At 43.3% G+C, this 14,117-nt stretch overlaps 1 protein-coding gene across 1 annotated transcript in view; it reads right to left on the bottom strand.

The window, feature by feature from the left end:
* Window positions 1-679: 679 nt before the first annotated feature.
* Window positions 680-14,117, bottom strand: part of map3k15 (mitogen-activated protein kinase kinase kinase 15) — a 30,845-nt gene continuing 17,407 nt past the window's right edge. Inside the window, exons 14-23 of the mRNA XM_052484241.1 lie at window positions 10,556-10,733; window positions 9,898-10,015; window positions 9,646-9,702; window positions 9,344-9,529; window positions 6,420-6,525; window positions 6,081-6,327; window positions 5,579-5,691; window positions 5,323-5,429; window positions 1,932-2,008; window positions 680-1,616 (exon numbers count right to left, since the gene is read on the bottom strand). Coding sequence (XP_052340201.1) covers window positions 1,526-1,616; window positions 1,932-2,008; window positions 5,323-5,429; window positions 5,579-5,691; window positions 6,081-6,327; window positions 6,420-6,525; window positions 9,344-9,529; window positions 9,646-9,702; window positions 9,898-10,015; window positions 10,556-10,733 — 1,280 coding nt within the window. The 3' untranslated portion in view covers window positions 680-1,525. The remainder of the gene's footprint in view (window positions 1,617-1,931; window positions 2,009-5,322; window positions 5,430-5,578; window positions 5,692-6,080; window positions 6,328-6,419; window positions 6,526-9,343; window positions 9,530-9,645; window positions 9,703-9,897; window positions 10,016-10,555; window positions 10,734-14,117) is intronic.

Consider the following 14,117-nt stretch of genomic DNA (forward strand, 5'->3'; position numbering starts at 1 on the left):
TGGTGTTAGTGTTATCAGGGGCATTCTTAGAACATCACAACATTCTATAAATAACCACAGATTCCAGGTCTAAAAATAGTAACACAAACAAGGACTATGTGGCTTTATAAGTCTGAACCCATAGGGATGTAATGCAGGGGAAACACCTTTATTCACCTTTTTATTTGGTGAATCGCATTCAATCACCTACTACACATTATGAGCCTTACTTACCGCCTGTCATCTGGACTGTTGTTCAGCGTTTACCCACCTTTTCTATCACTACTCCCTGCTACTGACATCATACCAACACCATCAACCAGACCTCTGATCTTTACCCTATACCTGTCTGCATTCTATAGATCTTAACTTATGTGATCTATTTTATCAACTGAGTGTTGTCTCTGTTAATAATGAGTGCATCTGAACTGAGGGTTATAGATGTGTGTTTACAGAATGTTGTGGGGATGCTTTCCACAGGAATTTCCATTTCGGAGTGCGTGTGTTTGCTCTTCAAAACTCTGGTCAATGTTTATCTCAGGGTTAATCTCTCGTTAACCCTCAGAACAAATATGTACCAGAAAGTAGTCATGGTTACCGCATAGTTTCTTAATATTATGCAAGTACAGGCTTATTTTGGGTTGTGATGGGGGAAGTAAAGTAGCTCATGCAGCGTTAAGTTATATTCATCAAGAACCAATGAGTATATATCATTTATTGAAATGTCCCTGGAACAGCTGTAAATCGTGCATATTGCACCTTTAAAGTAACACATTGAAATCACATGAAGACATCTAAATCATGAACACAGCTGGACTAAAACATGAAAAGCCACAGACCTGTGCTAACTACAAACACAGTTCTACATTATAGATCTCTATACTATACACCTCACTATATAGAATTAGAGAGACCAAAAAATAAACACTACATTACAGACTGGTTGTCTGGTTGTGTGTGTAACTAAATGCCCACTGCCTCACTTGGCTAGGGCCACAAACTTCCTGGTGCAATACAGGACCAATGAGCAGGCAGAATTTGGCATGGGACGAAACCTAAGAAGCACGTGTGGTCTACATAACACACACACACACACACTCAATCACACACTCAATCAAACACATACACACAACAGATTGGTCTGTGTGTGCATGTGTGCATGCATAGAAATAGAACGAATAGAATGGGTTTGCAACCTCTAACCCTGGCAATTTGACTGGTAATAATGGGTACACTCGCAATGGCTACCTGGTATTGTGTTGCAATAATTCCCATGGTAATATAGAATGTTCATTCAAATGATGCTAACTGATGTGGCTCATGGAATGTATTTTTTTGTAATGTCAGTTGAGTTGATTCAACAAATCACAACACAGATTGATGGGTACACTTCCAGCTTTCACTTCCTGCTTTGCCCCTATGGGTACACTTGCAATGGTTGCCTGCCCAACCAATATGCCATCTTTGACTTGAATGGGGACGCCCGTTCTATTCATTCTATTTCTCTGTGTGTGAGTGTTAAGGCAGTCGTAGTTCATGTATCCCATCATCCGTCATCTTTGGAGTCATCCCTTGTCAGCCTCTCTCTCTCTCTGTGCCTCTGGATACCCCGCCATATACGACACAGCACCCCACCCCTTCTCACCACACACACACACACACACACACACACACACACACACACACACACACACACACACACACACACACACACACACACACACACACACACACACACACACACACACACACACACACACACACACACACACACACACACACAGGGAGAGAGAAAATCAAAAATACAGTATTAATTAAAGTGTGTTGCCACAGGTTCTACTACGTGATGATACACACACACAGGCACACATACACACAATGACACCCCCCCACACGCACACACAATGACACACACACGCAATGACACACACACACACACACACAGTAGTTACCGTAGGCGTAGGTAGCGCAGGTCCTCCTTAGTGACATCATTAAGGACATCGCTCAGCGTGTACTCCTCCATTACAAACTGAGACAGAAACATCAACTACATAGAACCATACTAAAAGCAGTAAACAACCATACCAGAGGAGGCTGGTGGTGGGAGCTATAGGAGGATGGGCTCATTGTAATGGCTGGAATGGAATACATGGAAAGGAGTCAAAGATGTGGTTTCCATATGTTTGATGTATTTTATAACATTCAGTTTTCTTACTGCTTGCATTTTGTATTGGTATTGATGCGTGTATTTTCTGTAATGAATTTAATTCGGGACTCATCTGTAAAAGAGACCTTGGTCTCAGTAGGACAACCTGATAAAATAAAGGTTAAATAAAATGTATCCCATTCCAGCCTTTACAATGAGCCCATCCTCCTATAGCTCCTCTCACCAGCCTCCTCTGAACTGTACTACAACTCAAATACATAATAATGTAATAAACTAAACAACCAATGGCAAACTCAACTCAATAACCATTAAAAACACGATCTACACATAAACACTGACACACGCAAGGATGAAATTGTGGTGTAAATATTGGGGGGACAAACAATAGACGGGGGGGGTCCTCCCCCAGAATTGGTTTTTATATACACTGCTCAAAAAAATAAAGGGAACACTTAAACAACACAATGTAACTCCAAGTCAATCACACTTCTGTGAAATCAAACTGTCCACTTAGGAGGCAACACTGATTGACAATAAATTTCACATGCTGTTGTGCAAATGGAATAGACAACAGGCGGAAATTATAGGCAATTAGCAAGACACCCTCAATAAAGGAGTGGTTCTGCAGGTGGTGACCACAGACCACTTCTCAGTTCCTATGCTTCCTGGCTGATGTTTTGGTCACTTTTGAATGCTGGCGGTGCTTTCACTCTAGTGGTAGCATGAGACGAAGTCTACAACCCATACAAGTGGCTCAGGTAGTGCAGCTCATCCAGGATGGCACATCAATGCGAGCTGTGGCAAGAAGGTTTGCTGTGTCTGTCAGCGTAGTGTCCAGAGCATGGAGGCGCTACCAGGAGACAGGCCAGTACACCAGGAGACGTGGAGGAGGCCGTAGGAGGGCAACAACCCAGCAGCAGGACCGCTACCTCCGCCTTTGTGCAAGGAGGAGCAGGAGGAGCACTGCCAGAGCCATGCAAAATGACCTCCAGCAGGCCACAAATGTGCATGTGTCTGCTCAAACTGTCAGAAACAGACTCCATGAGGGTGATATGAGGGCCCGACGTCCACAGGTGGGGGTTGTGCTTACAGCCCAACACCGTGCAGGACGTTTGGTATTTGCCAGAGAACACCAAGATTGGCAAATTCGCCACTGGTGCCCTGTGCTCTTCACAGATGAAAGTAGGTTCACACTGAGCACGTGACAGACGTGACAGAGTCTGGAGACACCGTGGAGAACGTTCTGCTGCCTGCAACATCCTCCAGCATGACCGGTTTGGCGGTGGGTCAGTCATGGTGTGGGGTGGCATTTCTTTGGGGGGCCGCACAGCCCTCCATGTGGTCACCAGAGGTAGTCTGAATGCCATTAGGTACCAAGATGAGATCCTCAGACCCCTTGTAAGACCATATGCTGGTGCGGTTGGCCCTGGGTTCCTCCTAATGCAAGACAATGCTAGACCTCATGTGGCTGGAGTGTGTCAGCAGTTCCTGCAAGAGGAAGGTATTGATGCTATGGACTGGCCCGCCTGTTCCCCAGACCTGAATCCAATTGAGCACATCTGGGACATCATGTCTCGCTCCATCCACCAACGCCACGTTGCACCACAGACTGTCCAGGAGTTGGCGGATGCTTTAGTCCAGGTCTGGGAGGAGATCCCTCAGGAGACCATCCGCCACCTCATCAGGAGCATTGCCCGGTGTTGTAGGGAGGTCATACAGGCACGTGGAGGCGACACACATTACCGAGCCTCATTTTGACTTGTTTTAAGGACATTACATCAAAGTTGGATCAGCCTGTAGTGTGGTTTTCCACTTTAATTTTGAGTGTGACTCCAAATCCAGACCTCCATGGGTTGATACATTTGATTTCCATTGATCATTCTTGTGTGATTTTGTTGTCAGCACATTCAACTATGTAAAGAAAAAAGTATTTAATAAGAATCTAGGATGTGTTATTTTATTGTTATTTTAGTGTTCCCTTTATTTTTTTGAGCAGTGTATATAAAATGCATTTCCTGCAATTCTACACAGTTTGACATTACTTATTATGCCTGTCTTTAAGGTTATTTTGAAGGGTATATGGAGGGGTATTTTGAAAACCAAGTATAAGTGCAAACAACTAACTTCCTGCATTTCAACACATTTTGCCATGGGGCAGATTTGTTTTTGTTGCACTTTTATAATGCTATTCTAAACATTTTGTCATGAGAAAATGTTGCAGTTTTAAAGCACATTTCCTGCATTTCTATACATTTTGTCATGGGGTAGAGATAAATATGTGCTGTTTTAAAGCTCATCTCATGCTATTCTTCACATTCACCATGACGATGAGAGAACATTTTGCTGTTTTAAAGCCAATTTCCTGATACTCTACACATTTTGTCATAAAGCTGAGAGAAACTGTTGCAGTTTTAAATGAACTGTCCATCAAAAAATGTATATTCTGTTAACTCATACCCAAATAAAGGTGGAAAAAACCATAAACAAACAGATCATTTCAAAAAATGATTGCTATCTCCTCATTGAGGAGCTGGCCAATCAGCGGTCTACTCGCAGGAATATTTTTATTGACCGGTATACGCCAACGCCATTCTGTTGTTGGGGTACGCCCACACCAATCCAACACAGAAAATATGCTTTTAATTACATACTTAATTACCATTTTTGGAAGAATATCTATTGTAATTAGTTATAGGTCATATTTTATAGAAATCTGTAAACACTGGACAGTTACTTTAAAGTTTTACTTTGTGCAGAAATGCAAAGATAACATATTTAAACTGTATAACTGATCAATACACCATCATACCAGGTCATTTAATGCTATTGAAGACACTTGGCTACAGAAGTGACATTTCTTACCGATCTCTACAGCTTCCATCTAAAAACAATATCCTGGGAAATGACATCAAAAGCTTATCTAACGAATAAACTACATATTTTGCGGCACGCATTGCCAGAATGACACATTGTGCCCAAAGTCGACCGTTAAGGCTAATTTCCTCAAATTCTACACATTTTCCCATCGCTTATGACATGTTCATATGCTATCTGGAGGGCCACCGACCTATTTATTTATTTTAAAGAAATTATTGTGGGGGACATTTTGTCCCCCCATCCCCCGTGGCAATTTCAGCACTGGACCCACAACACAAACACAATGTAGATGGATCAACCTTGTCTATGGTGTCTGCATCCGCACTCTGGTCTTTCAGCCAATCAGTGAGCTGCTTATCAGGCTCGTGGTCAACTGGGACTTGGAAGATAGAGGGAGGAGGAATGTCTAAAAAAGAAAAAGAGAGATGGAGAGAGAGATGGGGAGAGACAAGTTACCAGGGATACCAGTGTGTGTGTGTGTGTGTGTGTGTGTGTGTGTGTGTGTGTGTGTGTGTGTGTGTGTGTGTGTGTGTGTGTGTGTGTGTGTGTGTGTACCTGGGGGTCTGTATCTGACCCTGACCAGCTCTAGGTCATGCTGTCTTTGCTGTAGTGTTGTCTTCAGGACCTGCTGGTACTCTCTCTCCCTGTGCAGCAGTTCCTCCAACAACCTGCAGGGGGCAGAACAGGACAGCCATTCCACATATTTCTTCTATTCCATTACTTGGGCTAGAGGCGCAACAAGGCCACTTCATTCATAATCCGCTATTCATCAAACCCTCTTATCTTGAAGCACTTAGGCTTATTCATTTTAAGTAAGACAGACAACCCTTGATCAACATGAAATAGAAACCTCAGCCTCTCTTCATTGGTACGTGTGTATGTGTATACACTATACAGTATTTATCTGTGTGTGTGTGTGCGTATATCATAATACAGTATTTATGTGTGTGTGTGATACAACTGATTATGTTTGGATTCCAGGTGAGAATACACACACACACACACACACACACACACACACACACACACACACACACACACACACACACACACACACCGGTTGGTCTCCTGTTTGAGCCGGCCCAACTGGGCTCCGAGAGGCTGTGAGCGCGGAGGCGGAGGCGGGGAGGAGAGGGTGGAGCTGAGTGTGCTGACTGCTGAGGTCACCACGGGTTCGGGGGTCACAGCAGGGTCGTCTGGAGGCGTGACCAATACAGGGCCAAACTCTGCCTCCTCCTCCTCTTCCTCCTCCTCCTTATCTGGTCCCTCGCTCTCCGAGGCCGGGCCGAAGTGGGTCTGGAGCTCTACAGGGAGAGTTAAAGGTCAGGGGTGAAGGGTTAGGTTCCTACAATTCAGCAAGTTTTTTTTATTGAGCGCTTTAGCAGTGACCACACACCTGGTATGAGGATGGTGACTGCAGCCTGTACTGCTCGTCTGATGATGTTGTCCATAGCAAACATCCAGTGAGGTTTAATATGATGGTTCCTCAGGACCTTGTTCACCTTGAAAACACACACACACACACACACACACACACACACACACACACACACACACACACACACACACACACACACGATGAGCTCCAAAAGTATTGGGACAGTGACACATTGTTGTTGTCTTGGCTCTGTACTCAAACACATTGAATTTGGTTATGGGGTTAAAGTGCAGACTGTCAGCATTCATTTGAAGCTATTTTCAATTATACCACTTTTTGTACATAGACCCCCCATATTAGGGGACCAAGAGTATTGGGAAAGCATACAGACCTGCTTTAACTCAGCAACATTTGTGGGTTTTCAGGCATGAACTGCTCGTTTCAAGTCCTGTCACAACATCTCAATTGGGATTAGGTCTGGACATTGACTAGGCTATTCCAAAACTTCACATTTGTTGCTTTTTAACCATTTTCATGTAGACTTGTGTTGGATCATTGTCTTGCATCAGCTTACAGATGGATGGCCTGCCATTCTCCTGTAGAATTATCTGATACAGAGCAGTATTCATGGTTCCTTCTATTAAGGCAAGTCATCCAGATCCTGAGGCAGCAAAGCATCCCCAAACCATCACACTACCACCACCATGCTGACCCCGAACCATCACACTACCACCACCATGCTGACCCCAAACCATCACACTACCACCACCATGCTGACCCCGAACCATCACACTACCACCACCATGCTGACCCCGAACCATCACACTACCACCACCATGCTGACCCCGAACCATCACACTACCACCACCATGCTGACCCCAAACCATCACACTACCACCACCATGCTGACCCCGAACCATCACACTACCACCACCATGCTGACCCCGAACCATCACACTACCACCACCATGCTGACCCCGAACCATCACACTACCACCACCATGCTGACCCCGAACCATCACACTACCACCACCATGCTGACCCCGAACCATCACACTACCACCACCATGCTGACCCCAAACCATCACACTACCACCACCATGCTGACCCCGAACCATCACACTACCACCACCATGCTGACCCCGAACCATCACACTACCACCACCATGCTGACCCCGAACCATCACACTACCACCACCATGCTGACCCCGAACCATCACACTACCACCACCATGCTGACCCCGAACCATCACACTACCACCACCATGCTGACCCCAAACCATCACACTACCACCACCATGCTGACCCCGAACCATCACACTACCACCACCATGCTGACCCCGAACCATCACACTACCACCACCATGCTGACCCCGAACCATCACACTACCACCACCATGCTGACCCCAAACCATCACACTACCACCACCATGCTGACCCCGAACCATCACACTACCACCACCATGCTGACCCCAAACCATCACACTACCACCACCATGCTGACCCCGAACCATCACACTACCACCACCATGCTGACCCCGAACCATCACACTACCACCACCATGCTGACCCCGAACCATCACACTACCACCACCATGCTGACCCCGAACCATCACACTACCACCACCATGCTGACCCCGAACCATCACACTACCACCACCATGCTGACCCCAAACCATCACACTACCACCACCATGCTTGACCGTTGGTATAAGGTTCTTACTGTGAAATGCACTGTTTGGTTTTCACCAGACATAATGGGACCCATCTCATCCAAGAAGTTGACTCCGGTTTGCCAAAAAAGAACCAGGAAGCACCTGGATGATCATCAAGACTCTTGGAAGAATGTTTTTTGGACAGATGAGTAAGAAGTGTAACTCTTTGGACGACATGGGCCCCAATATGCCTGGCGAAAACCAAACACTGCATTCCACAGTAGGAACTGTCAAGTATGGTGGTGGTAGTGTAAAAGGGCAGTTCATGCTTGAAAAGCCACAAATGTCGCAGAGTTAAAGCGAAGAGTGGGCCGAAATTCCTCCACAGCAGTATAAAACACTGAGCAACAACTACAGAAAACATTTTGTTGCAGTCATTGCAGCTAAATGTGGCACAACCTGTTATTGAGTAACAGGGAAATTACTGTTTCACACAGAGGAATAGGGTGTTACATTTTTAAATTAAATAAATACAATAAATATATTTTTGTTGTTGTTATTTATAAACTCAGATTCCTTTTATCTAATATTAGGTTTTGGGTGAAGATCTGATGACTTTCAGTATGAAAAATATCTAATTTAAAGAAAATCAGAAAGGGGGCAAATACTTTTTCACAGCACTGTATATGTGTATTAAAGTACAGTGATTACAAGCTTGGGACTCCACAAACCTGTTGGATGCATTTGCTGTTTTTGTTTGGTTGTTTCAGATTATTTTGTGCCCCAAATAAATTAATGGTAAATAATATATTGTGTCATTTTGGAGTAACTTTTATTGTAAATAAGAATATAATATGTTTCTAAACACTTCTACATTAATCTGGATGTGACCATCATTCAGAGTAGTCCTGCGTGCAGGGCCTTTGGAAAGTATTCAGACCATTTGACTTTTTCCACATTTTGTTACTTTACAGCCTGTTTACAGCCTGTGATGCTTGTAGCATCATACCCAAGAAGACTTGAGGTTGTAATCATTGACAAAGGTGCTTTAACAAAGTACTGAGTAAAGGGTCTGAAAACTTATGTAAATGTTATACTTAATTATTATTTTCAAGAAAAACCTTTTGCTTTGCCATTATGGGGTATTGTGTGTAGATTGATGAGGGGGAACAACAATTTAATCAATTTTAGAATAGGGCTGTAACGTTAAAAAAAATTGGAAAAAGACAAGGGATCTGAATACTTTCCGAATGGACTGTATTTGTGCACGCTTGTGTGTGTTCTCACTGAATCCTGGAAGCCAAAAAGAACCAGTTGTATCTGGTTGATGGATGTGGAGTCAAAGTCTAGGTCCAGTTTGAGTTTGGAGATGGTTGTTGCCATGACGCGTCGCTCCGGGGAGTGGATGAAATCTCTCAGGATACAAATGATCTGTTTAATGTGGTCCACAGAGAGCTGCAGCTCCTCACTGCCCTACAAACACACACACATAGGGAGAAAGAAGTAGATGATTGTGGCAATATCTGGTAGCTCTTTCTTTAATCAATTCACAATTTTATTTATTTTCTCACATATAAACACGCACACACCTGTATGTGGTTCTCCAGGAGGTTGGAGATGACTTTGTCCTGGTCCTCGTTCAGGACCTTGTAGAGTAGAGAGATGTTAATGAATCAACCCTCTTTGAATATTTTATCACACACACACACACACACACACACACACACACACACACACACACACACACACACACACACACACACACACACACACACACACACACACACACACACACACACACACACACACACACACACACACACACACACACACACACACACCTTGTAGAGGATGGCTCTCCTCTCGCTGTCCTTCTTCAGCAGGAAGAGCCCTCCATCTCTGTCTTCTAGAGACGCAGGAGAGCTACGGTCCTCTGACACTGACCCCTCATCCGGTACACTGACCAATACAATGACATTCATATAGAATAATGACACCCTATTCTACTGTTGGAAAACGTGTGTGTGTGTTGGTATTTGTCACATCTTTGTAAGCAACACATGTAGACTAACAGCGCAGAGATAAAAAAATGATAATAATAATAACAGGAGTAATGATAACTTGGCTATTTACAGTGTGCAGGGGTATGAGGTAATTGTGTATGTGTGTGTTGGTGTGTGTGTAACCCCAGTGTGACTTCAGTTGTGTTTACACATACAAAGGTTTCCTGGCTGCATGGCACACTGAGTGTGTGTGTTCTGGAGGTTGTAAAAGTCACCACAAGGCATTAGACGGACGCTGTAAAAGGCATTAGAGCAGGATCAGCTATGACCACCTGGCACACGCACACACACACACACACACACACACACACACACACACACACACACACACACACACACACACACACACACACACACACACACACACACACACACACACACACACACACACACACACACACACACACACTCACTTCAGGTGTAGAGGTGTGTGTACCTTAGGTAGTTGTTGCTAGGTGGTTTGAGCAGGTTCTCTGACCCTGATCGTTTGTTCTTCTGAAAGAAGACATCCTGTTTGGAGTCGCAGTCTGGACTCACTGAGCCGGGTTCGCTGCTGCTGCTCCCGGTGGCTTCACACTGTAACTGCACTGGCAGCGAAACACTGCGGATGTAGTCTGGCCAACACAAACACACAGACACACACACAGTGTAAGAGAACCCCCTTAATCAAGAGAACTGGTTAGCTAGCGTTTTTAGTTAACTAGCTACTTACAGTGGGGCAAAAAAGTATTTAGTCAGCCAGTAATTGTGCAAGTTCTCCCACTTAAAAATATGAGAGAGGCCTGTAATTTTCATCATAGGCACACTTCAACTATAACTGACCAAATGAGGAAAAGAAATCCAGAAAATCACATTGTAGAATTTTTAATGAATTTATTTGCAAATTATGGTGGAAAATAAATATTTGGTCACCTACAAACAAGCAAGATTTCTGGCTCTCACAGACCTGTCTTTAAGAGGCTCCTCTGTCCTCCACTCGTTACCTGTATTAATGGCACCTGTTTGAACTTGTTATCAGTATAAAAGACACCTGTCCACAACCTCAAACAGTCACACTCCAAACTCCACTATGGCCAAGACCAAAGAGCTGTCAAAGGACACCAGAAACAAAATTGTAGACCTGCACCAGGCTGGGAAGACTGAATCTGCAATAGGTAAGCAGCTTGGTTTGAAGAAATCAACAGTGTGTGAAAACCTTGTGAAGACTTACAGAAAACGTTTGACCTCTGTCATTGCCAACAAAGAATATATAACAAAGTATTGAGATTAACTTTTGTGATTGACCAAATACTTATTTTCCACCATAATTTGCAAATAAATTCATTAAAAATCCTACAATGTGATTTTCTGGATTTGTTTTCTCATTGTGTCTGTCATAGTTGAAGTGTACCTGTGATGAACATTACAGGCCTCTCATCTTTTTAAGTGGGAGAACTTGCACAATTGGCCATACTGCTTCTGGGCATATTCCCATGGCAACTGTTGCGATAGAGATATGTTTCAGACCTCTTGGCATTGATAAGGACATACTAGCAGGGATTTTCAAGTCTTTCCGAGCCGACACATTTTTGTACCATACCAACACTATCACACCGGGTTTAACTACTCAGGTGTGATATTGTTGGGCTGGAACAAAAATGTGCAGACAGGACTCTGATAGATAGATAGCAACATGATCACAGACACTCACAGATACATGTAGACACGACCACAGACAGACATAGTCACACATGCTATACACACACACACACACACACACACACACACACACACTGAACAAAAATATAAAATGCAACAATTTCAAAGATTTTACTGAGTTACAGTTGGGTCAATTGGAATGAATTCATTAGGCCCTAATCTATAGATTTCACATGACTGAGAATACAGATATGCATCTGTTGGTGGGGATCAAAAAAACAGTCAGTATTTGGTGTAACCACCATTTGCCTCATGCAGCGCGACACATTTAAACTGATGATGACCTGAGGCCCAAATTGTTGTGTTTTGTTTCACCTTTCACTTATGCGCTTTCTTGTACAATGTTTCAATAAACATCTTAATTTTGCATTCAAGCCTCAGTTTAGGGTCTATTCATTTTTTCAACAGTGTGCAGGCCTTGGATGAACTGGGATATTTTCATCTTCCAGGAATTGTGTACAGATCCTTGCGACATGGGGCCGTGCATTATCATGCTGAAACATGAGGTGATGGCGGTGGAGGAATGGCACGACAATGGGCCTCAGGACCTTGCCACGGTATCTCTGTGCATTCAAATTGACATCGATAAAATGCAATTGTGTTCGTTGTCCATAGCTTATGCTTGCCCATACCAAAACTCCACCGCCACAACATTGACATCAGCAAACCGCTCGCCCACACAACGCTATACACCGTTGTCTGACATCTGCCCCGTACAGTTGAAACTCGTTTGAAAGAGAAACTAATATTAAATTATCTGGTAACAGCTCTGCCAATTACACGCTCCTTCAAACCTTGAGACATCTGTGGCATTGTGTTGTGTGACAAAATTGCACATTTTAAAGTGGCCTTTTATTGTCCTCAACACCAGGTTAATCTCTGTAAGGATCATGGTGTTTAAAACCTCTTTGGGCTAGGGGGCAGTAATTTCACATCCAGATGAAAAGCGTGCCCAAAGTAAACTGCCTGTTACTCAGGCCCAGAAGCTCGGATATGCATATAATTGGTAGATTTGGATACAAAACACATTTGGATAGAAACACAAGTTTCTAAAACTGTTAAAATAATGTCTGTGAGTATAACAGAACTGAAATGGCAGGCGAAACCCTGAGGACAAACCACACTCCCTCATCCTACCACTGTATTCAATGGCTGTCACTTTTATTACAAGGAAAAATCCTCCCCGATTGTAGGGCTTCCACTAGATGTCAACAGTCTTTAGAAAGAGTTACAGGCTGGTTTTTGCAAAAATTAGGTAGAAGTTGTAGTTTTTCTAAGTGGCTCCCATTTGGGCTGTAGTGTTTCCATGCGCATGGATGAGAGCGCGTTCTCCGGTAAAGACAATAACGATTCTCCGTCTTAAATTGTATCATTTATTTACGTATTAGGGTACCTAAGGTTTGATTATAAACGTTGTTTGACTTGTTTGGATAAGTTTATTAGTAACGTTGGGGATTCATTCATTTTGTATGCATTTTGATGGAGGGAAACTGATGGATTATTGACTGAAGTGCGCCAGCTAAACAGAGTTTTTATGGATATAAAAAATGACTTTATCGAACAAAAGGACCATTTGTAATGTAACTGGGACCTTTTGGAGTGCCAACAGAAGAAGATCTTCAAAGGTAAGGCATGTATTATATCGCTATTTCTGACTTTCGTGTAGCAAGTGCCTGGTTGAAAAATGATTTGTCATGCATTTGTATGCGGGGCGCTGTCCTCAGATAATCGCATGGTGTGCTTTCACCGTAAAGCCTTTTTGAAATCGGACTCAGCGGCTGGATTAACAAGAAGTTAAGCTTTATTTTGATCTATTACACATATATTTGAATGAAAGTTAAATATTTATAATACTGTCATTTGAATTTGGCGCTCTGCAATTTCATAGGATGCTGACGAGGTGTGCCGCCGTAACAGGTTTCAGATTCTTGATATGTCACACCTGTCAGGTGGATGGGATTATCTTGGCAAAGGAAAAATGCTCACTGACCGGGATGTAAACAAATTTGTGCATTTTTATTTTTATTTCATCTCATGAAACATGGGACCAACACTTTACATGTTGCGTTTCTATTTCTGTACAAACAACAAAAATGTTAACTGGGAACAAACCTTGCCACACTGGCATAAAGATCCCAGGAGTAGACAGGAGAGAAAGAGACCGTTAACAGGAGAGAAAGAGACTGTTAACAGGAGAGAAAGGGACCATTAACACAACCTCAATTACATTATAATTTCTGCCAGTTTGTGTGTGTACACAGTATGTCTGTGTGTGTGTTGTGATTTGTATGAGCTGCAGC

The sequence above is a fragment of the Oncorhynchus keta genome, chromosome 28, assembly GCF_023373465.1.
Source record: "Oncorhynchus keta strain PuntledgeMale-10-30-2019 chromosome 28, Oket_V2, whole genome shotgun sequence".
In the NCBI taxonomy this organism is placed as follows: domain Eukaryota; kingdom Metazoa; phylum Chordata; class Actinopteri; order Salmoniformes; family Salmonidae; genus Oncorhynchus; species Oncorhynchus keta.